Source organism: Streptopelia decaocto, assembly GCF_964273445.1.
Source record: "Streptopelia decaocto genome assembly, chromosome: 1".
NCBI lineage: Eukaryota > Metazoa > Chordata > Aves > Columbiformes > Columbidae > Streptopelia > Streptopelia decaocto.
Window position 1 is genome coordinate 183,284,543 of NC_138663.1, and position 24,789 is coordinate 183,309,331.

Here is a 24,789-nt window from a genome sequence, read left to right on the forward strand (position 1 = left end):
CAGTCTTCTGGGTAAAGGGGGAAAAAGTGCGTTATCAGTCATTTTTGGGAAGAGATGTATCTGCCCATTTTAGCTGACCTCCCTTTGCACCTAGGGATCTGCAGGCTGAGAACAGCAGTGTTAATGTCAGCTTGCAAGAGCTTAAATTGAGACTTTTTTGAGCCAGCCCATGATCTATAAGTCAGTGCAACTTTGCAATTTATGTGTTTTGAGCAAAACTGCCATGTTGTAGTTGCACTTGTCTCTTGAAGATGGATGAATAACAAAGACAGGACCAGTGCAGCCAACAGACTCAGCTCTCCAAATTTCAGTGGCCCCTCCTGTAGTTCTGGCAACTTCCTGTTTCAGATATGGAAAACGCCAGCCCTGTTTGCAACATATTCGTTACCCCTTCATTATAACCCAGACCTAATGTGAAACGGCAGAGCTGTTCTATGGGGTGGCCTAAAATATGGCTTTCCTTTTCATTTCCAAACTATCAAGATTCTGATGGGCACTTCAAAGCAATTTCGTTTAGCTTCCTTGCTCACCTTATTTGTCTGCCCCCACTGAGTCATTGGCAATCCATTTTGATGCACACAAAAAATGATTTCAATTTGTCACTTGAAGGTTTAAAACTTTGGTTCCCCTAACCCAGAGTCTGATATCTTGGAGACAAACATGACAGAAAGAGAGAATTTTCTTGTTTTCCACCTTCCCCCTTCAATACAGACAAAAGCTGATTTCTTGAGTGATTTTGATTTGGGTTTGGATCAAAGGCTTTATGTTGCAAGATGAACTATTCACACATCTTATTTATTGATTCAAATTCGGTTTGGTTTATAGAGCTGGTAAATGAACATCTGTATATAATAGTTTTCTTTGTCTGAGTTTTCTTTGTAGTGAGTTTATGTAGAATGTATGTTTGTGTGTCTGTATGCGTATAAGGCACATTCTTCAGAAGTATTGGGTATTCTTTTGATTTTTGTGAAAGCTTACAAACACAAACCAGATTTCTTTTCAACAGGGGAAGCAACCCTTTACTTATTCAATAGTGGTGCACAGCAGCTGTTTGAAGTAAAAGCTTTTCATGAGGAATATCGTTCCTGGTTTATAGGTCAGACTGTTCAACAAGGTGAGTAATATAATGTAGCCTTCCCCCAACTATAAGTAATGTTCATACACAGACCTTCCCTCTTTTTTATAGTAAATTTACAGGTGTCTTTCCTGGTTGTTTGAGGCATGCTGCATCACATCCCCACCTTCTGACACACTCGTTCGCCATCTGGATTTAACCAGGGCTGGGGGCTTTGTGGTCTTTCTTTAAAAGGCTGCCTTTGGCAGCCTCAATTAGACAGATGTTCATTTGTCTTTGAGGAAACGGGGCGGAGGGGGGGGAAGTCATTCAATTGTATTTAAACTGAAGTGCCGTAAAGTACTTAGCTTGCCTTGTCAATCAGATCAGAAAGTCCTCAGTGTAAGTAAAATATGTATTGTCCTACAGAAGGGGAAAAAGGGCTGGAAGGCCTTAGCTATCCAAGCAGAGTGATGTGTTAGAGCTCCAAGTGCTGGGACGTATGGTCTTGCTTACCTCTGTACTTCCTTCTGTGAGTGCTGGGATCTCAGGATAGTCCTGCTGTCTGAAGGTGCCATTTCAGTGTTTTGTCTGAAGTGAGCTCGGCTATACCATCCCAAGCATTCTCTGATCCTAGCTTGTGTTCCTGAAAATGAGGAGGAAACTTAGGTAACTGTTTCTGACAGCTTTAACAATCTCTTATCAGTAAGGGTGTCATTGGAGCAGTGTTTCTGTGCCAGCATGTCCATAGACCAAGCAATAATTATTAATTCAGAAGATGAAGGTATATTTGTTTTGTCCTTTTTAACTAGAGAAAAAGACCATTTATAGTAATAAATAAAAGGAATCCTGCCAGACATATGCCTTTAATGGTAATATCCCAAAGCTTGTGTTAACTTTAAACATCCTCTGCAGGTGCATATAGCAATGTAAGCAGTATGTCTCTGAGATTTTCTGTGCTCCATCTGGGGCTGAGCCAAAAGACTTGGTCTGCTCCCTGCTCCCAATTACGTCCACATTGTATTCTCCCCCTCCCTTTCTAACGTCTATTTTGGCCCTTGGGAAACAGTTACCTTTAGGAATTATCACGTCAGTTTTCTTTAAAAGATACAGGGGGAAAAATTGTTCCTGAATGTTAGGACTGCTGCATCTCTGAAATGGTCAGGGGAAGAACACCACAAAAAAGCTGTGTGTTTGCAGTTAAAGCAAATTATCTAGTTATCTGCAGAGAAGGACAAAGGCTTTTATACACCTATATTGAGTGTGAACTCTTTAGAAAAAATAAAAATACCTCTTATTGGAGATGCAGTGGAACACATTTGAACAGAAGCTTTGAGAAAGTGGCTAGTCTTTTTTTTCCCTCCAGTTTTATTATCAAAGCTTTCACATTTGTAAGTAGTCCTGGTGCTTGCTTTGCCTTATGCAATGGAACATGTTAGTAATACAGATGTTAGACTGGGTATCAGCTTTGTCCAAACCACATTCTTCCCACCTGATCTTTTGTTAGTTTTAGGGCCATCGCAATAGGATTTTCTTTAATTATGTTAATCATGTGAGTTAAAACAAACAAACAAAAATATTTATTTGCTTTTGGTTTGCTAATTAATGTCAAATTGTCATCAATTATTTGGTCTCATTAGTGAATTTCCTTGATGTCACATTGTTTCCAATTATCTACAATTAAACAAAAAGCCTGACTAAGCCATTGTCCTGCAATGAGCTCCGGATGGGCAGAGGTGTCTGTTTTAATGGGAGACCAAGTTCTTTGTATGTAACTTTGAAGACAACATAGTGAGCCATATTTTGTGATCTATTTAAGTTTATTTGGTTCTATTAGGAGACTACATGCAGATTCTTACCTTATGAGAGGTAGCTCTAACTTAACTAGCTCTTGAAATTCTTTCTTGCCCTGCCTGTCTCTCATGCCAGCAGTGTTGCCTTGCCCAGTGTTTGAGGTGGAGTAAACTAGATATATCTGGTATCCCAAAACAAGTTTCTGTTACACCTAAATCTGCCAACAGAGGGCAGCTTCCATTTTGCTGTTCTTAATATAGTCCAGAAAAAGGCAAAAGTAGGTGCTAGAAGCCAGCAGACCTGCAGTGAAGCTTGCGCTTTGGTTTGACGGGGTTGAGAATTGAGTTCTCTCTGTATTTTTAATGTAAAATCACAAATGTTGTTTGCCCATTTTATTAAAATAGTGGAATACTTACTGAAAAAAAAAATTCTCCTCTTCTTGCTCACACTCCTGAAAAACATCCTAAAAACCAAAAAGTTCATTACAATGTGCCTCTTGGTACTAAGTTTACTTTTACAAATCTGTCACTTAGATGGGCGCCTGCTGTTTGTTACACCGATGGACCCTTTATTTCTGATACTTTACTACCTCATAAAGGCAGACAAGGAGGTAAGCCTGCTTTATTTTTTCACTGGAATTCTCAGAAGAAAGAACTATTTCTGACTTCATTTTCTGCAGAAGTTATGTTAATTTTACGAAGAGGAGCTTCCATCATAATGGAAATTTAAGTTGCATTTAGAGCAGAGATGTCCACCCTAGTAGCATTTTTGTTTGCATCAAGTTTTTTCTTCACTGAAGTATATTCCAGGAGTCAGCTTGCAATCTCCACAAACCCTAATCACCTCCTTTTTAAGAGAAGCAGAGAATCTTTTTTGTCCTTTTGTGAGAGCCTGTCTCAGAATTATTGAATTTAAAATGAGATGTCATCAGAGTAAAACAAACTAGTGCCCCTTCTGAGGCATCAGTAGATGACTCATTTTGGGAAACAAGGGAAGAAGAAAGAAGAATTTGGACGTTATGGGGGAGGAAGAAGAAACATTTTTGTGACAGATGGAACTTGAAACATTGCCTTTTTAGAAGCAGTATTCGTAGAGATGCTGTATCATAGAACAGCAAAGGGATGATCAAATGTCCAAAAGCTGGGTAATTAATAAACGGCTTAATTTATTTATCATGGATGTGGCAAAACCTCACTTAAATTTCCAAAATGTATCAAAAGGCATAGGCAAAGTTATTGATTTATTGTTTATAATCTGCCTGTGGAAAAAAGACCATATGATGTGAATGTTGATCCTTGTTTCTTGTTTCATGGAGGCAATAATTTCACTTTATGCATCCTGAGAGTTTTTGCTCTAAGAGCGTTTCGTGTGAGGTTGCTTGCTATTTTCTGCTTTAGATTGCAAGTGGAGAATGCAGAAGAACAATTTTTGTATGGTGAAGAAATAAAGTCCTACTAGACATTTGTAATAATAACATAATCTTATGTAATTATTTTTAAATTGTTTATGGTATAAGATATTCAAATGTATTCTGTATTTCTGTGGTCTGTTCCTGCTCCAGGGTGGCCCATCAGAAGAATTTAATTCGCAAGGAATAGTTCAACTTGTTCTCTAGGCACTGTGCTTTGTTTGAATTCAGCATCCCTTTCAAAGCTTTATACCAAACTTAAATTAGGGAAACAGTAAATCTCCTCTGCCTCTGTGGTAGAGTATCGAGGTATTCTGAATAAAGGACTATTGCTGCTGTTCTGTGCATGGAAAGAGTCCTGTACTGCCCTTTACTTTCTCGGTCCATTGTTTTCTAGCTTTTCTAGGTTTCCTAGGCCAGGCATGGTGCCAAATGACTGCACAGAGCTGTTTTAGGTCCTTATCAGGGCAAATTGTGTTCTTTCCATGCCCTGCCCAAGTTAGCATATTCCTCAGTAAAGGGAAGTCTTGAGAATTGTGCTGCAAATACCTCACGCAAGGCCAGCTTGGATGCAGCACGATCACTTCTAGCTTGACCTAATGGCTATCAAGGTACCCACTGGGTATCTTAGGATCATCCTTTGCACCATCCTTTGGTTTTGATGGTAAGGTGCAACGTTGCTTAATGTGTCTTCTAAGGAGAGCCATCTCCGGTCCAGCAGGCTTTCTTGGCTTAGGCTGTGTGCCCCTGCACTATGTAAATGTGACAGTCTTGCTTCAGGACACAAGCAGGTTTGTGCAGGTAAGTTATCTATAGGAAACAGTTTATTGCAGCTTTATTTCTGCTTCTCATAACCTTATTTTTGCCATTGTTATTGTGCCTTTTCTTTTTCAGGAGAGAAGAAACTTTAAAGCCTTTTTTGGTTGTGGGGTTTGTTTGTTTGGGGTTTTTTGTGTGTGTGTTTTTATTGTGATTTAACAACGAATGGTTACTTTTATTAAGCCTCTGGCTGTCCAGCAAGAGGATTTATTAATAATTGAAGCAGTATACCCAAGTGGTTTTTTTCATGCTGACCGCTATAATGACTTCAGTTTTGGCTCCTGAGACCATGCACTGTCTAGGGATGGAGAACTCCCTCAGCATTTGTACTGATGCGCTAAAGGATCTTTCCAAAGGGAAGGCTGCCAGTTGTGCCAGACAGTGCTGAATGATTATGCATTGTTTGGCAACGGCAAAATTTGTTTGATGGTTCTGTCATGTGTGGGGCTATTTAAGTTGTGCCAAAATCACTTTATGTACATATTCTGGCCAAACTGGAATTGACTTTGCAGAGGTGAAAGGTTAATTCTGTGTTCCAGAAGCTGCCCTGCTCCTTTGAGATTTATCTTTATGGAAGGAAAAGCAAAATTTGAATGGAAGTTATGACACTGGGTTTAATCCAGGTTTTGGTCTGAAACACTACTGGCACATACTGACTACCGTGTCTTATGTCATCATCCGAAATATCCCTCTGTACTTCACATTAGTTTCTCCCCATGTTGTTTTAAATTTGGTCTTTTAAGTGCAGTAATTGAAGAGTTCAGTATTTTGCAGATATTTACTGGTTTGAAATAAATATTTATAGTTTGCTTTGTAACCAGTTTCTGAATGTGTCATGTGTTACCATTCAAAATACAGTCGTCTTTAAATCCTTTATTTTAAAGCTATGGCCATTGCATACGTATGTATTTCTATATAAGTGTAGTGTGTATATGTGTTTTAACATTATAATAATGCTTTTATAATCCCTTTGATGTATTTTTAGCAGCAAGGAAAGTTCCAGCCACTTGATCAAGTTGTAATAGACTCAGAATACCCTAACTGCCCATTGCTGCTGAAGTGTGCAGATGTTAAACAGTACATACATCATGTAACAGACGAAAAAGGTAAAAAAAGGGGCTGTGAGGCAAAAAAAAAAAAAAAAAGACCGAATTTATTAGTGCATCTTCATTACAAAATAGATTGAAATATTGTGTTTTGCTTTACCAAATACCCAAGGTGCTGGATGAAGATGTACTTTAAAACCAGAAGTTTAGGCTTAGAAATTGTCATTGCAATGTTGTGAGTAGTAATGTGTGGATCTTGGATCATCTACTTTAACTCAAATGCTTGTGCAGTCTTGTTGCTAAGTGTCATTAAAATGATGAACTGATCAAAGCTGGCTTCTTGACATTATTGTATGTGTTGTCAACTTTCATGACCTTTTGATAAAAGTTTTGCATCTCTTTTTTTTTCATTTAGTGTGGGATGGTCTGGTGTGAAAAAAGTTGACTGTTGTCCATTTGGCTTTTTTTCTCCCTTTGTCACAATGTGTTCAAGCAAGAAGCAGGAAAGAGCTGGAGAAGAGAGAATATGCTGCTGAGAAAGGAGAACCCACTTTATCTAGCTTTGCATAATTTAGTGTTGTGGGTTTAAGTTCAAATACTTACTCTTTTTAAAGTAGAAACCTTGATTGGGGTGCGTACGTGTATGAGAGAGAAAACCTAAGTGGAAAAAAGTAGCAAGGTGTCAATTCTGTACGTAGTGTTGTCAACCTTTTCCCAGAATTCTCTTTGATATGGGGTCTTTTGTTTGAGAACAATATATGCTTTCTAGGGAAGGACCATTACATAATTTTCACAGCTTGGCAGATCTGCAAAAGATGCAAGACCTCAGTTTTTGATATTCAGTCCTTTAAAGAGTATTCTCCTTATGCTTGCTGACTTCTGGATGGTGAATGGAGCTTTAGCTACATATAGATGGAGAGCTACAGGAGGAGGTAGAGGAGTCTGAGAACATGGAATCTACCATCAGGTGCAAAACAGCTGACCCTTATGCATGTACAGCTCCTCCAAGAAGTTGAGGTACACAGATTAAAAGCCGCAAATATTAGGAATTTGCTTTTATGAAGCACTCTGCCCTTGTTGTTGATATATATATATAAATAAATATTTAGGTTATCTACAGATAATTGGGAAGTGGCTAAGAAAAGGTGATGGAAGAATGAAAACCTTGCTAAGAAGTAAAATACCAGACTTCTTTATTGCTGCACAGAACATCGAGGGGGTAGGAGGGCTGTGAATTTTTTTGTGGAAGATTTAGATGCACTAATTTAAGTATTTCCTGTATGATATGGTGCATATGCAATAATGGAGGGCAGTTGCTTCCCCCAGAAAATCAGTTCAAACTTTAGGCAGGACATGTTTCCATTGAAAATTATCACTTCAACAAGATAATGGGAAAACTGGGCAGCAAGACTGTTGTTACATTCTTGCTGGGACTGGTGTAGTTGGAATTATGTGCTGTTTCGATACTCCTGGATTTCGAGAAGAACCTTTGAAAAATATTTAGTTACATTCAGTTTCATTGGGAACAGGCAACCTTTTTCTTTGGGTGAGTTCTGACTTCATGAAGACTTCTTTCAGATATGTATCGGAACTGCAAAACTGCTTTTGCCTTCCCATTAAGTGATAAAATACTTCCAGTAAAAACTATTATTAAGCTTTTAGACAATTGCTGTGCCCTGCAGCTTGTCTAACGCTGGCTAAGGAGCTAATGATGAGAGAAGGGGTACTAAATTTCTGTGCACCCATCTAAAGAGGTGAAAAATCATGCCAGATCCTCCTGGCTATCAAACTAAGAAGTCTGTGCAGGAATGTAGGATAAGGTTGGATTATTCTTCTGAAGAAGTGCTTCCTCCAAACAACAGTGCTGCGTTTGGGCAGTATTTCTGTTCCCTTCTTAACAGCAAAATGAAAACTTTAAAAACATAATTTGCTATAGACAAGGTCTTATATCTTGGTCTAACCTCTGCATCCATTCTGAAATCATATTTGCAGTTGTTGTTCATCATAGCATCCTCTGATAAACTGTGTTTTGTTAGACAGTAGTGAAAGTGCTTTACTGCTTGGTGTTTTGCATTGATACTTTTAATAACATATTATATATACCTAAAAGCTTGTGTCGTTTTGCCAACAAATGATGCTAACTGTTAAAGAAGTCATGTTTTCCTGCTTTTTGTTTGGAAACGTAAGGTAGAAATTGCTTTTGTCATTAAAGCTGTACACACATGCACATGCCAGCTGTATGTGGTATTCTTGGATGTGCCTGGACATATATATATCTGCATGTACCTGCTGCTTCTATTTTTTTTTTCAGGTTTGTGTTAGGGGGAAGGTAACAATGAGGCTTGTTCTTAGGATTTCTTTCTTTTTTTAAAATACCAAGCATATTGTTATGCAACAACCACATTGGTGCTTGTCTGTCATGCACAGATCACCTTTCTGTTCAGTCCACTTCTATGTGTTTCATATTCTCATGTGTTTTATTGCCTGTAATAAATACCAATATTATGACTAAGGTCCTCTTTTCCATCTCTAAGACCTGTTGTCCACTTTGTAGCCTTTCTCATTTAACGAGTGGGACTTTAGGGCAAGAAGTAGCTGTTGTTTGAGTCTTCTGCAGCTCTGATCTGTTTGGAAGAACCTAACAATATAATTATTTCAGTCTTAGTTTAATCTTAAGGCATTTAACATCTGTATAACAAATTCTTACCCTAGAGCATTCACAGTTTGCACTTACTGAATTAGCAGGAAGTCCACCTCCCCTGGCCTTTGTTGAAGGGCACTGAAAATTCATTTTGCTGGATTAAATTCCGTTACCTGCTTTAGTAGTTGGGGAAAAGGTGTGTTGCAGCTCGCTTAATCCAAGTGAGGCAGGTTGTTTGCTAATAAATTCAAACATCAGATAGAAAGTACGATAGAGGGATTTTAAGAAAGGGTTATGAATTCCAGTTCTGGAGGGTTATTCTTTGTTTCGTTTTGCAAGGCAAAAACTGCACTGTGATCTTGTCTGATGTGATTAACATGAAGAGCCAAGAAAACTTACCTGATTAGAATAACTAAGTAATATTGCCAAGCTTGTATTCCCAGAAGGTAGGAAAAAAGAGGCCATATGAGTTTCAGAGCTATGGAAAACACTGAGAAAATGGATGTTAAAATGTGCTTTAGGCAGTTTGCTCAACAATACATCAGGGAAACTTCCAAGTCTACATAGCGATTACCCGATCGCTGAACATATTATTTAATTGTAGAACCACTTATATTCCATCTGTATTTCTCAAACCCAATCTTTCCAGATGTCTCAGACCAGTTTTATAGGCACCAGACACATTAGGGAACAAAAGGCTTTCCAATATATACTCGTATTATCAAACATAGTCGCTAACTCTCACCAATATCAAATGTGTATCACATGCTAAATCCACGTTCCAATATTGAATCCTTTTGTCAGCAGTTTGTGACTTTCATAACTCACTTTAATTCTTCAGAGGTCTCAAATATTGTCAGTTTCTAGAGTTTAATAGTCAAAACTGTCAAGCACACAAAATATTTTCAAACAAAGTGATCTCTGAAGGGTTCAGTGTAATTTTTTTTCACGTTTTAATGAAAATGGCTTCACAGTTCCATGTTTCATTTCCCTAACTGAGTCACTCTGATTCATGCTGTTGTGGGGGAGTCTGCCTGGGAATCCAGACTAGAATTACTTTTCAACATGAGTTGGGGGATGGTGGCCAGAGGATGTCCCTTCCTCGAACTTTCTTAGATAAGAGAGGAATCCACAAATTGTATTCACTGTGCTTGGACCCAAACCACATTAGCTGTTTGAGAAGCAGGTTCAAGTATCTAGAGCGTCTCCCCCATTTTCTGCGTCTTTTCTTTCAGAGACATTTAGAGGCTTCTAAGTCTTAAAGACTGCAGCCAGCAGTGTCACAGCTAATTACTTTACCTGCAACTCATCAATGTCAGGAAGCAAAGTGTATATTAGTGGAGTTTTTTTTCCTTTTTTGCTCTGAAGAATTTTTGGATTTTACTCTCCTGCAACTGTTGAGATAGATTTGAACTTTATCTTGTAAACAGCTTTGCTCAGCTTCTCCATACCCCCTACCTTGCATACACAAATAGCACATAATAGCTGTTTGTATGCAATTTGAAAGAGCCAAGATAAACTCCAAAGAGGGAAATACTGAAAGAATCATAAATAATATGTTGATGTTTGCAAAAGGAGAAGAAAACTCCATGAACTGAGTGTTGGATATGATACTGGATCAGCAAATGACATGAAACAGACATAGGTATTTATGGTAATGGTGTACAGGAGATTGAAAGTTATTGAAATACCTGCTGAAGACTGAGACACAGTGGGCTCTAAAATCTCCTGTGTAGTCTTATTCCATTTCCAAAACATAGCTTTCTGTGAATTAATACTGAATTTTTATACTGAAATTTTCATGAGCCTTTGTAATTTTATCTTTCCTTTGCCTCAGCATTGTGGACTTGTGTATCTGCAAATAACTGATCTCATGTGAATAGCAAGTGTTCATGGTACGCTAGTTATCAGAGGGGAAACACTTTCTCTTACATCATTGAGTTAATTTATGTTGCTCAATAAATCATAAATGAATCGTACTTCCACAAAGAGTGTGTTTCACTATTTGGGATTCTGTATTTTCTTTTAATGATATATCAAACTACATAAAAGAGGGATAGAAGTAAAGCTTTGGCTTTAGCCAGTCTGTGAAGTGAGGGGTGAGAACTGGGAGAACTGATGGGAAAAGGTTTTTTTGAAAGAGTGGATGGTTTGTCTTCACTAACCAACTCTCTGTCCTGGCCCCTTACTAGGTGCTGAAATTCAATAAGTAAAGATTTAAGATGTGATGCTGTTTATTTAAAAAAAAAAAAACAAAACAACCTATAGCATTTTGTGTTGTCAACTACATAGTTAAAATTAACAGTCTGGTGACACAGGACAGATTTGGCAAATTATAAGGGCTTGAGAAAGTCTTAGAGAATTCAAGCAGCCCAAGATTACACATGAATAAATAAAATATGTACTTGGCTGGACTAGGGCTTAATTAAAGAATTAGAAAATTGTTCTGACTTGTGCATATCCACTCAGTCTTTATTTTTCCACTTTTCCAATATTTTTGAAACTTATTGCCCTGATATCAAACATGTACAAGCTGCAAATTAACTTCCATGCTGTATCTACAAGTTAAAAGATTTTAAATGTATTGAAAATACAATCCAAACTAGTCATGACTTTCTTCCCCTTACTTATTTTTTTCTTAGAGATTGGCAGTCAGAAATTCCACAAATACAGCCAAGAGAAGACACTGAAGTGGTTAAAGAAAAAGGTATTTTGTTTCTCTTTTACTTTCAAAAGTGCTTTACATTTAAAATGAAAATGCTTATCAGCTTGTCCATATTTGTGTTTGAGCCATGTGGTATACGTCAGTTCAAGGTACATGTCCTATCCTAGAAGGACAGACATCACAGTAAAGTTGCTGCACTCAGAAATGTGAGAAGTTTGTTACTTTTCTCTTTTGGAGGAGTCTGGCATGAAAGGGATTCATGAAGTGTGGGGAAGCAGAAGAAGCTGAAGTTCAGCTTCTCACTGTGTTCTGTAGGCTTTGCATAAAGTGAGGGGGCTTGTCTTTTGCTTTGTCCACTTCACAGATAAGGTAGAAGAGAGCTTTGACTGTTGCGGCTTTTTAATTCTGCCATGCTTTAAAGCTGGACAGAAATGCCTTGGGTTTGTGCTACAAATGGGTTTACTTGTGAAGCCCTGACAGAGTCTTTCAGAGTGGTCCTAGTATGGTTGCTGCTGTCCTCATCCAGCCATGCTGTTCAAGAGTTCTATAGACTGTGCAGAAAATAAACTAGCGTTATAGCTAAGCTTGATGTGATCTGTGTTTTGGTATAAAGAAGGCAAATCTCATTTTACACAAGCACATATGCCTCTACTATGATGCAACTTTGTGGAAAAAGATTGTATGCATCATGTGATACAAGGAAGCCTTGTCATTTAAATGAGTCGACATAAGCACAGAATCTGGTCTAGCTTCTGCAGTGATGAGGCACGGAGATATTTACATCTGAACAGGTACCTGTTTGTGTTGTTGAAAATATGTTCTTCTGCCAGTTACTTCTCTGCTAGGTCCAGTATAGGAGTGCCCTATAAAGTCCTTAATCTTTGATTTCTATCAGGACTGCCTTTGCAGGTGCCTTTCTCACCTGTGGAATCATGGCTGCTGCATCTAAGTAGCTCAGCTTATCTTAGGGTGCTGCAAAACTGGTGCTGTGTTGCCAAGGCAACACGTCCAAAGACGTGCTAGTTTCTTTGCGTTTTTTGAGCTCATATGCTAGTCATTACAAATGTATATTAAATTTCACCACAGTCCATAACTTGAGTGTTTTATATGCTTGAAACAAAATTACAAGAGCTTTGTCACTGCATTAACATGTGCATAACAACACTGATACAGACATTTCATTCTGCGGTTTCCTATAGGTAAATCAGACAGTGAAAGCGCTTAAAAGCAACAATGTGTGTGTAGGTGAAAGAGTACTTGAGCCTACGTTTGTCAGCATGAAACAGATCACAGATACTGAAGAAGGTAAGAAAACTAACCATTGTAATGAATTCCATTTTTGTGAAATCACATACGTGGAGCTAAAATGCATTATTAGAATCTAAAATGTATTGAAATAAGACTTTGCAGTAAATTTATTCTTTGTACAGAAAATTCCATACATGTTGTGATTCTGTGCCTTGACTATTCAAGGCACAGAAATTTATTTCAATTTAAATTCTTTGGTATCTTCATCAGATGGCATTGTAATTAACAGTAGGTCTCAAGTGAGGTTCTTTTAGCTTCTCCTTAGTTCAATAAGTTTTTCTCAGTGAAATATATCCTGGTGTGCTTTGCTGGGCAGAGATAGTCTTGAACAATAGGACACATGCTTATATGTCCAGCCAATAACTGTCTCTGTATTAGAACAGACGTTTTTATTATTATCTTTATTAGCTCGCAAATTCTCTTCATGAAATTCTCCAAAAAGGGAAGAGATCTTAGGAGGACATAGTCACAGATTAGAATCTCCTGGTCCAAACATTACTTTTTGTGACAAATGTATGCCTTACACAAGTGTGTGCTTATTAAGGGCAAAAACTTTTAATATGTGTATGAAATGCCCTGAAACTGACAATCCTGGTACCAAAAAGTCTGGAGTGATCCTGTTTGCTTCCAGTTACCTTTTCCCTGGGGAGGGCAGTGTCATGAATGTTGCTGGGATATGAACTTGTGTAGAAAAACCTGAAAATGGAGTCAGAATAAATTCTTTGAATGTTAATAAAAAAAAAAAAAGGAAAAGTTTATAACAAGACAAACAAAAGCAAATTGTTTCTTATTACAAAGACATTCTGAAGTCTGCGTGCTGTTGAAAAATAAGGAGAAACAAAGCAACTTGCTGACAAAGTGGAAAGTGAGTTACCGAGTAATGATATCAAAGGAAACAACATAAATGAGATTTAAGAGGCAACTAGACAGCTTTATAGAAAAGGGATTGTAATATATGGTTTTTAAAAAGAGGCAAAGCTGCAAAACTTGTGACTTCAACTTTACAGTAGCTTTTCATCCCTTCCTTACCCTGTTTTTTAAAGAAAGGGAAAACTGTCCCGAGAGCAACTATCTTGACTATAGTTAAATACTTTATCTCTGAAATTTGTAATTAAATAGCTCATCTGTAGTTTTTTTCGCCTTCCTCCTTACTTATAGTAACACGGATATAGTAGTCTTTTAAAAAAACATTTTTAGATTTAAAAAAGCAGCACTGAAACAGGGAATACTGGGGGTTAAAAGTAGGTAAGTTTTGGAGACAGTCCCACTGTATGTAGCAAGGTGAATGACAGGAAATCAAATGGCCCTTACTCAACACTTATTTTTAATAAGCATAATTTTCTTGTCTGATCCTTTCACTGCCATGACAGTGCAATTTATTTCTGTAGAGAATTGCTTTCAGAGGGGTATTATGAAATTTCAGTACCTTTTCAAATGGCTGGGTATGTGTAGGGCAAAAATCTGGGAGGATATAATGAGTGCAAATAAGGAAGGAGAGGAGATTTAACATGTGACATCTGAATCTTTCATTTGGAAGACAAAGAAGGGAGATGCACAAATATTCCTGATGTTTGACAGGAGGTAAATGACAAAGCAAGGCTAGGGTGAGAACACAGACTTCCTAGAAGGCAAACAGTTGTATTTTAAAATTGGTAAAGGTAGTCAATGAAGATTGCTTCAAGGCAGAAATCCAAAGAGAATAGGTTTTGTATTTAGTATAAAATAATAGTAGTTGACTTGGCCTCACTATTCAGTGTCATAATGCAGTAAGTGAAATGATGAGAATATTTTTCTTAAGCGATAAATTGGACATATTAAGTGCTGAGATGAAATTGTCTTGAATTAGAATTAATTCTTGTTCTCTCCTGGCCCTAAAGTGGGTTTAGGAAGTGACAAATTCTTGATGAATCTAGGTGGTGAAGGCAGAAGTGTGGATAGGAGACAGTAAGAATTCGATGTCACTATATTTGAAATGCATATGCTGGTGTCAGTTTGTTAGTGCTTTCTGCTTCAATGCCAGTTCACATTGGGCGTTTTAGATTTAAAAAAAAAAAAAAGAGGAAACCGTCTCTGGCACAGAAGAAATAGTTCTTTACCACCCTGATGCTAGTTTACCACGTGCATCTGAACTCTCTAAGTGTGTAGGGGTATATGCAGATAGAGCTGGCCTGTTGTAGATGGAATTCAGAGGCGAGATTTTAGCTTGATGTCTGTCTGGCAAATACTTCTGGCAAATACTTCCTGTACATGGGTGCAGTTCCTCCCTAGCAACCCCAACAACATCAAGTTTTAAGGATTCAGCCCAGGATCAGTAAGTGCTTGTGTAGAACGTGACCGGAAAAGATCTGGTTTAGGACTTTATGTTATAAAAGGGTCACTTTTGTTCTCTCAGAAAAACATTTGTAGCAGAAGTGCCCTGTACTGAAAACAGCTTCTAGTAGTTCATATTTCCACAGATAATTATCCCGTCTTGCCAGTGATGTTTAGATAGGCCTTGGCATTTTCCATAAAGTACTGAAATTAAGTACAAGACTTTGAAATAGACTCATTGTCTCATCTAATTGTTTTCAGTTGAAGGCAGAAAATGTACTTTAGTACTGAAGCCCTTGCCAAATAATTGTAAGATCCAGATGCTTTAAAATTAATGATTGCGTGTTCTGTTGAGTCAGCTTTTTACTTTTGCAGGTTTTTAAAATTTAATTTCTTCAGAAAAATACATGATATCTAGTATTCTCAGAAAGTGAACAGCTTTTGTAAAGTGCATACAGCAGATATTAATAACATGTGCTGACAAAGTGAGTGTAGTAAGTCTTTACTTTTTAAATAAACCTACAAGTGTCATATAACATAAACTACTCAACACAGAGAACCATCACAGTGTATCCATTAGAAGTCTCTTACTATTAATTCAACTTTATGATTTATGGTAGTGCATGCAACATGGCCAAGGCAACGTGACTATATAATGTGAATGTTCTTTTTCTTCTCCTTCACACTCGCTGCCCTGTTCCTGAAGACTATTTACGGTATGCCCATGGGTTAATATCAGAATATATTCCTGAAGATCTGAGTAAGGAGTTGTTAAAATACTTAGGGTAAGTATTGTTCCAGCTAGCTGCTAGTTTTATATAGCATGCATTGTTATCCTTTTGGTCATTTCTGTTGAATACTGAGATTTGTTCATCAAGGTTCCAGTGAATGACACGATAGATTATATTTGCCACTCTTTAAATGTGATTTTTTTCAAATGCAGATTATGTCTGTCTTCTGTTCCTATGATGCTCAGGACCATGGGCTGGAAGAGAGATGTAATATGTGTCTGATATGTCTGTTATCACAGTTGCATCATGAAACCCTGAGCAATGTATCCCATTTTAAAGCAAGGCGAGGAAGGATATGCAAAGAGTTAAAGCATTTTGTCCAGAATTGTCAAGTACGAGCAGCAGACACAGGAGCAGAATCCTCATCCCCACTCCTCTTTTCTCTACTCATTCAGTACTGCTGGGGTTTCACTTCACATATCTAACCTGTGTTAGTTTATATTTACATGTGGAACGTGAGCCAGCATCCTGATCCTGGTGTTCCCTACCAACAGCAGACTTTCCTTGGAGCATTGCTGGGACCCTGCACCTGCCCCTTAGTTCAGTTCTGCTCAAAGGGTTCTGTTGCGGTGGCCTACGGAAGGATGTGCATTTTGCAGCTTGAAGTCCCATAGCTTAACAGTTTCATTGAAGAGATGTTATGTGCTTTATAATATTATCTTACTAATAGACAAGGTTATCAGGAGTGGTGTGGAGTTCCCTTGTTTTGGTTGCCAGATCTAAGAACTTCTTAAGGGGCCCATGTTTCTGTGTGGTGCCTGGCCCTGTTTTAGTTATCTAAGTCAGAAATATAGAGTCCATGAGCTGCTTTTTTTTGCAAATGCATGCCATGTGTGAGCAGCTGATAACCAAAGCAGCCTTTGTGGGGAAGGAATTATAAGCTTTAGGTTGGGCAAGCCAGCTGTCTTAATTTGTAACTTAGAATCTTTTGTTCTTCAGGCTCCCAGAACTTAAAAGCCCAGCATCAGAGCCACCATTGAAGGTAGGAGAACATTAAGATATGGATAGATACATTGTGTTCTAAGCTAATTTCTCGGAATTATTATTAAAATTAGACTAGGCCAAGCACTGGGTACAATATGATGAGTGAGTTGGCCTTGTGAAAAGCCAGTCTGAAATGACACAAGAAATTTACCAGGTACTTCATATTTTGGTTGGTTTTCCTGTTTAAAAAATGGGGAGGGGGAAAGAGAGACATATTTTATGGTTTTGGTCAGCAGTCTTTTCATACGTGCTTTGCTTATTTAGTTTTATTGAGGTTGATGGGACAATATGACCTCATAGGTTTTCTTTCATATGTAATTTATGAGGACCCTGAAAGGGACCTCCTGGGTCATGATTCCCAGACAACCATGTTGGATAATCTCTCATGCACTGACCATTGTTCACTGTAAGTCTCATTACAATTTTTTATTTCCATTACTTCTCTTGGAAGACTGTTGTATAACCTCATTCTCTGATGCTCAGAAACCTTCCTGTAAATTCCACCTTGAATTTACTCAGGGCCAATTTATTCCCCTGCGCTTTTGTGCTAACAGTATCATTGTTTTTTTTCGATTGAAATGGCTCTTTTCCCTGCCTAACATTAGTTCTCTCAATGTGTAAAGGGAAAACTTATATCCTTTCTGTTTTCATTTTGTGAAGCCAAACTTGGTTGTGCAAGATAGGTTCTCCATTCCCTCATAATTGCAGGAACATTTCTTTACACCTATTCCAAGATGAACTCAATTGTTTCAAAGCAGGTGACCAGAGTCGTATATAATTATTTGTTACAAAACCTTTCCTGGTACAGTACGATGGCATTCTTCCCTTCTTCTCTTTACTGGAAGTATTTTACCTCATTACATCTTAGAATCCCACTTGCCTTTATTACTGTGTGATGTACCAGATAGCTCAGAGTCTTACTGTGAACACTTAAGACACACAATTGGGTTTTCTTCTCCACTTCAATTTTTAGTTGATCAGCATTCAGATTTATGAGAAATTCATGCATTTAGCTGCTGTGTACATGACTTGTACTTCTCTACATTTGATCCGTTTTTAATGTTTCCAGTCTTGAAGGTTCTCTGGCTTTTCTTTCACTGTGTTAAAAGCTCTTTAGGTGTTCATAATGCAGAAAATGGTAGCACAGTAACCTTTAATTAACAATTAATGAACATTCTGAATAGATATTGTTCATGCCACTCCACTAGGAGTCTCCATCTGATCCAATGACATCCTTTTCTGCATTATTGGCCTTTGTTTCCCCTTTTCCTAATTTCTTACCTACCTTAAAATTCTCATGCAGTCTTGGTTTTCTATAATTTCATTTGTTTAAGTGGCACCATGTCAAGTCTGCTGGCAGTCCTTCACGTTTTTTGTAGCCATGTGTTATCTTTGAGAAACAAAGTTGTCGGTAGGCATTACCTATGTTTCGTTTTTGTTTACTCTTTATCTTTAATTATGCTTCCTTCTTTCCCTTTTTCTCCCCGCTCCATTCTCCTGACGCCTGCTATCACTTCTTATTCCTCTTGACACACAGATGGGTGTTTGGCTGTTCTGCAGCAATACGGCCCCTACCTGATAGAACAGTTGCCAGGTTTTGCCTCTGGACTAGTGATTTCTGAGACAGTCTCCCAACAGCATCAGCATATTGAGTTTTACTTGTATCTTGAATAGAGTGATTTCTCTTCTCGTTTCTGCCTGTATGTTTAACTTCTTCATCTTTATTTAAAATAATTTACTGAGACAAAAAGATATATTCCATTTTGAGGCTACACATAGATTAGCTTTAATATCTATCCAGTCATTACTGTATAGCAGCCTCACTTTTTCCTTTTTTTATTCCCTTTTTGCCTCTGTGGCTAAACAACGTACTATTTGTTTTAATTTCCTTTCCAGGGTCTAACTCAGCTTGACTTTTTGGCAGTTCTCACTTTATCCCAGTATTACCTGACCCCTACAACATTTTTTTTTGGCAATCTTTGTTTGCCTGTCATTGTAAAATTCTGATTACTCCTAGTACCCTTTTTTTTTGGGGGGGGGGAGGGAGCGGGGGGGCAGGCTATGTGTGCATCTGTGTGAGCAAGTGGAAGCATTCATATAGTTTAGTCTGAGAAGCTCTTTCTTTCAAGATTTTTCACCTTGCTTGAAGTAAAAGATCCAAAATCGCTTATTCCATTGTTTTCTTTTACGTTCCAGGTGTCATCCTCACACATAAGTCCTTTTGCTTTGGTTTAGAGAAGGCATATGGTTTGCATAGTTTGCCCCTCTAGAATCAAGAACCCCACTTTTGATTATCCTTTCAATTTAATTTAAACTGAGGCACCCTATGTCTATTGAAACTAGGTTACTTACTATACTGACCTTTCCTGTGTTGTCCCTGCTACTTACCAAAACAGTCTGAAATATGCTCATTTCTGGCTGGTTCCGTGACTGTTCTGTTAAGCAGTATGTCAGCTAGCACATGGAGGAATAATTGGGCCCTACTGTTATTAATAGCATTTGTTCTCCAATGTATATCCATGAATATAAGTTTTTTCCATGTGGTTGGACAGTTGTTCTGGCTGCACAGTTACTTGGCCCTTTGATTCAGTTAGGAATTATCTTTATGTATTGTAAGAAATATTAAACACACATCAGGAGCCAACTGATATTCATTAGCCATATAAGCTAATGAATATAAGCTGACTATATTAAACTACAAGTGATGTACATGACATACTTTGTACAAATAGCTTTTATACCACTGGGATAGTTCTGAGAATCTATTTTTAAAAATAGTTTTATTTCAGCAGTTTGGTTACAGAGCAAGTGAGACTTAGAACTGTTCAGTTGTTGGGCAGTGAAATCTTGCTGAGGATCTGATTAATTTCCAGAGCACTCACCAGGGTGTGTATGATGCTTCTGTGTTTAAGTCTTTGCAACTTCAGAGATTAAAACTCTCCTTTATTTCACAACCTCAGAGGAGCAAACCAGGCTTGTACGCTGGAACCTTTAGTCTCCTTCAGACCATTTTTATTCACTTGCATTGATATTTCTGTTCACGAGGACAAGGTATATTGACAGACATAGTATAGCATTATTGCAAATAAAGAAGGCTCTAACGTTATGGTAAAGTAATCACATGTTTAGAAATGACCTTAAGATAAATTCTGAAGGGAAGAGAGATTTAGAAACTTCAGCTGTTAACAGAAGAGCTATGACAGATTCTCTCTCTTGTAGTACAAGACTAAACTGGGTACAGTCTGGACTCTGTGATTTAATGATTAAATCAAAATTACATGTTCTTTGTGTTCGTTGTTAGCCATTGATCTTGTGTTGTAATCATCATACTGTCCAGTTTGTCAGTGTAGGGAGTCTGGCCCTTGGCAGATGATGACAGACATCTACAAAAAATATGTAGCCTCTGCTACAACTAAACAGCAAATATTTTGCTGAAATGCAAACATTTTGTTGTGAGTTTAAAAAACTTAATATCAGATTTCAAAAAGAGGAGAGTAGTCATTATTCATTAGATTGTCATTTGAAAATGTAATCACAGCACAGTAAACAGCCTCCTAGAGAAACTGATCCAGATCCCACTGAAATCAAAAGAAAAGGCTGCTGTTGGATCTGGTTCTAAGAGCTGAGAAATCTAAGCTGCAGACCTGGTTTCTGTGCCAAAGGAGTGGGGGGAGACAGATCACAAGCACCATAAACAAAATGAATAAAACAGGATCTTAAAATGTATGGTACCATCCAAGTTGCTTGCAAAATCACTCTCTTTGGCACAAAAACGGGAAGGCCACAGTTTAGATTTCACAGGATATTAAGGACAGGGTAATAATATCAGATATATAATAATAATAAAAATACAGTGTTGTAAAATATTATGTACCTTTTTTTTTTTTTTTTTGCTTTTGGAAACGTACCAGGAAGTTTTCACCTTTAAACTAAACACATGCTCACAGTTTATGGAAAGAAATATTCATTCTTACAGCCTGATCATGTGAAGTGCCGAGAACCATTCACTTCCATTATTACTGAAGTTAGAAGGCACCCAGCACATGCAGCGTCAAGCTGCTTAGTATACTGTTGGATTCAAGTGATGAAGCAGTCAACTGAACTATGTCAGTGTTTCACTGTTGCCAAACTGTAGAAACTAATTACTTCTAAAGGTGGTGCACAAACAGATAATAGACTAGATGATGATCCACTCATGCTGGCAGATAGCAATAACACTGGAGCTGCTGCACAGTTCCATGAGACCATGGGGACCAGAGTCTCGGTTCCCTGGCTGTTAGACACGAACTTTCAACAGCTGCTCCGTAAAGATTCTCTAAATAGACTCTGACACCAAAATCACAATCATGGAAGATAAAAACAGGATTAAAATCATTTCTAGAAGTCATTCTTCAGAAGGCTAGGGAGAAGAAAATGGCAGAGTGAATGATCTCTTCTGAATACTGTAGGGATGGTATATGTTCACATGTGAAGACAAGAATGACAAAGAGAATTCTTCCACTGTTACTGCAATTTCTTCAGTTGATTGGCCACCCTATTTTGATGCTATGGTTACCTTTTAAAGTCAAAACTTTAAACTTCCATGTGTGTACATCATCAAAGTGGTTCACAGAGCAACTTCCTCACTCTAACATTTCAGAAAATGAAATTATCAGATGACCCTGTGGAAGCAGAAGAAGACTATACTAAGTTTAACAGCAACAATACGAAAACCAAAAAGGTAAGCAAGCCTTGCATTCATGCATGTTTTGCTGACGCATATGTTAATATCCAGCATTAGCACAGAGTGCCTCTTTTTCTCCTCCAAACACATCACAAAAACAAATACGAAATGGCAGATGTCCGTAGTTATACCTCCTTGAACTTCTAATTCACATTTCATTTACTTTGAAAGTCTTAATGTCCCATTCTGAGCTCTTCTATGCTGTTACTGTTTGACTGTATTTTATCTGTGGACATTCCAGCGAACCTCACAGACTGACATGTGTTAAGATGCTCTGCTAATGGTTGCAAAGCTTTTTGAGACCTTTAGATGAGAAATCATGTGGCTTAGTGATAGCAACTGTTAAATTTCAGTTATTTAAAAGAGAAACAAAGATGGCAGCATTCACTTACATTCCAAGGGATGCTAAGAAAGGCTTTATTTTGACCTAGAAATATTGCTTGTGCACTTACTTATGTCAGCTTAATGATGCTGAATCAACACAGAGCTTGCCGATCACCAGCTCCAGCACAAGTTTGGAGGCCATTTCAAATCTGAGTCCAGCGGTGCCTGCCACTGTACTATTCCTGGGAGAGCAACAGAGATGTGAAAAGAAATAGATTCTGTCTGTGTGTGCCAAAGTTGTGAGGCTTGCACTGGCTTATTTCTCAGAACACTGAAAGAAAATGAATCCTTCTCCAGTACATTGGGAACCAAAAAGGCCCCCTGTGCTGATCTTGTGACCTTCAGACTAATGCTGACTACTCTTTATCCCCTTGCAAAAGACAAGCAGCTGGTGACAGATGCATTCCTTCTTCCCTCCAAAACCCCCAGAATTTTTCGTATTTAGGGCATATGCTAGTTTTGAAGTAAGAAGAGAATTGCCCCCTAAGTGAAGGTGATAAATAGCTTAAAATGTACTTGTTTCCCCCTTTCCCCTATTATGTGCCTATAGCTTTTGAACCAAGCATAAAGATAGAAATAGTCTGAGGAGAGATAATTTGTTTTAACTTTAAATGTGATTTACTTCTGAAATAATGAAGCACATTGATGAGAGAATCTGGGAAAGAAAAGATAGCTCTTGGACTCTGTACAGTATACTACTCCTTTTTTTTTTTAAAATACTTTGGCAGTGGTTTTGTTTATATAGTAACACAGACGATTGCACTGTTGTTGCCTATCTCCAGCCTATCCATAACCTTCTAGCTGATCCCAAGTACTGTAATTGTGAAGTCCTGCAGACTGAGGAATATCATAAAGAAAGGTCAATGCAAAGTTTTCTTAATAGGGAAAACAGCTAGGGATTTAAAACATAACATTTTTAAATAAGAAAGAAAAGAGGTCAGCTCTATAAAACGTGGCTCATAAAATGTGTTTTAGGTGTAAAAGTCTGGGAAGTTGTCCCAGTGGCCTTAAAGTGCTTTGCAAATGTTCATTACCTTCTTCATTCTCAGTTCTTCCATTTCTTTTCCCTTTACTTCACTGTGCAAGAGAGTCTTTGATAACAAATCAGTGTGAATTATTCATCATCTGTAATGCAAGGCTGTAATTCAGCCTGCTGACAGCATAATCATGAGATTGAGTCAGAGGGTACAGTATGCATCTGTTATATTGCATGCATTATTCCTCTTAATGTACAGCCAGGGATTATCCCAAAGTAAACGTTTGAGTTGGGATGCCTCATTCTGCAGGAAGATGTTTCACCTCCTTGTCCTTGTAGTTGTTTCTCTGTCTTTGTCTGAGGTTAAGTAATTCATGACAAGTATTTTTCTGTTTGAATAACCTCAAATTTGTTTAGTAAGGTCTTTCTCCTACAATTTAAAACCTGCATAATATTATATTTACTTCTGTCTACTAAAAAAGCAATTCAGCTTCCTGCTTGACTTCTGTATTTAGGAGTTTTTAGCTTATACTCCCCTCCTATGGAGGTGCCGCTTAACTTTTTCTGTTTATCATTTCACTAACAGGCAAACAGCAAGATGTCTGCAGCACAGAAGGCTCTGGCCAAAGTTGATAAGAGAGGAATGAAATCCATTTCTTCTTTCTTCAGCTCCAAACCTAAAGCTTCAAAATAAAGACTTACTCTTGAAAGAGTTTTATACAGTGGTTATTTTTATGTTAATCTAAAAATGTCTCCCTTTTTGTTAGTGTAGTATACGCAGGGCGTGCAGGGTGGAGTGTGATGAAGAGATCTGTGAGCTAGCGTGGGACAGAGCTGTTACACCTCAGCAGGGCAGGGTGGTACCGTGCAGATATTCCAGCCTGGCTCAGGAAGGCAGCTGAGCTGCATTAGCATCGTCCTGTGAGCTGAGAAGCAAGGTTAAGCGTGGTACCACACTGTGCTGCTGCTTGTTCTATAGCAAGCTTGGTCAAGGCCACCACAGTTTTCTTCATTGCGCTCCAGTCTGGGCTGGAAACATGCCCTCCTTTGAGTTTTCAGTAACAGTTTTTTCATTCATTAGGGGCAGTATTTTTTGAGAATTTCTGGAAATTTTTACCCCGTGTAAAACCAGAGTACCATGGCATCATTAGTTTTTTATGTTGACTCTAACCATCTAACTGCTGATGGAAACATTGCCATTGGTGGCAATTTATCAAGGCAAAGATAGTGTCTATATTGGGATTTTGGTTGTTTTGAATATGCTAGAAAGAAATTGCAATAAATGTCAATGTGCATATAATGCAATAAAGTGTTTTGTGTAATAAATTTGTGCTTGTTGTATTTGTTGTATGTTTCAAGAGATAGGTTGAGCTTCAGGACACTTCTTAAGGGGTTCTGGTATTTTCCTGTCTATAAATGTTAATTCTTAAAGAATTTCAACATCTTTTTGGACTTACATGATAAATCTGTAACACATGGCTATATAGGGGTATTTTTATGTTTGGTTCCAAGCTCAGTAAGTCCTAAAAAATAATTGGGGAAATATTTATTTAAAGGCAAAATGGGTTTTTAAAGAGGCCTATTTGGAGCTGAATGCATAATTCAAAAGTTTGAGTGGTTTAGATAAGGTTTAGTTTTACGAAGTTTTGCACAAGGTAGGACTATTATGTAAAATGCACTGCTCACTCTTGAGTGTGTTCTTTCCTCATTACAAAGTATTTCTGCATATAATGGAGGGATAGCTGTCTGCTGTGTGCAACTCGCCTGATTCACAGAATTGAGATGAAGTCACTGGGATCATTTGTTCAGGTCTGGTCATTTCTGCACAACACTCAGAGTTGGATCCACCAGTCCTTGCATTGAGCCGTTACTGTGGATCTGCTGCA

At 37.9% G+C, this 24,789-nt stretch overlaps 1 protein-coding gene across 2 annotated transcripts in view; it reads left to right on the top strand.

Moving 5' to 3' along the window:
* Window positions 1–24,229, top strand: part of RNASEH2B (ribonuclease H2 subunit B) — a 37,909-nt gene extending 13,680 nt beyond the window's left edge. The window contains exons 3-11 of one of the 2 annotated variants that reach the window (XM_082076211.1): window positions 1,007–1,114; window positions 3,382–3,458; window positions 6,064–6,181; window positions 11,405–11,469; window positions 12,627–12,732; window positions 15,752–15,830; window positions 16,776–16,818; window positions 21,460–21,540; window positions 23,490–24,229. In XM_082076211.1, the coding sequence (XP_081932337.1) occupies window positions 1,007–1,114; window positions 3,382–3,458; window positions 6,064–6,181; window positions 11,405–11,469; window positions 12,627–12,732; window positions 15,752–15,830; window positions 16,776–16,818; window positions 21,460–21,540; window positions 23,490–23,597 (785 nt within the window). In that variant the 3' untranslated portion in view covers window positions 23,598–24,229. Of the gene's footprint in view, window positions 1–1,006; window positions 1,115–3,381; window positions 3,459–6,060; window positions 6,182–11,404; window positions 11,470–12,626; window positions 12,733–15,751; window positions 15,831–16,775; window positions 16,819–21,459; window positions 21,541–23,489 lie in introns of both variants that reach the window. The other variant, XM_082076210.1, reaches the window with a different exon arrangement.
* The last annotated feature ends 560 nt before the right edge of the window (window positions 24,230–24,789 follow it).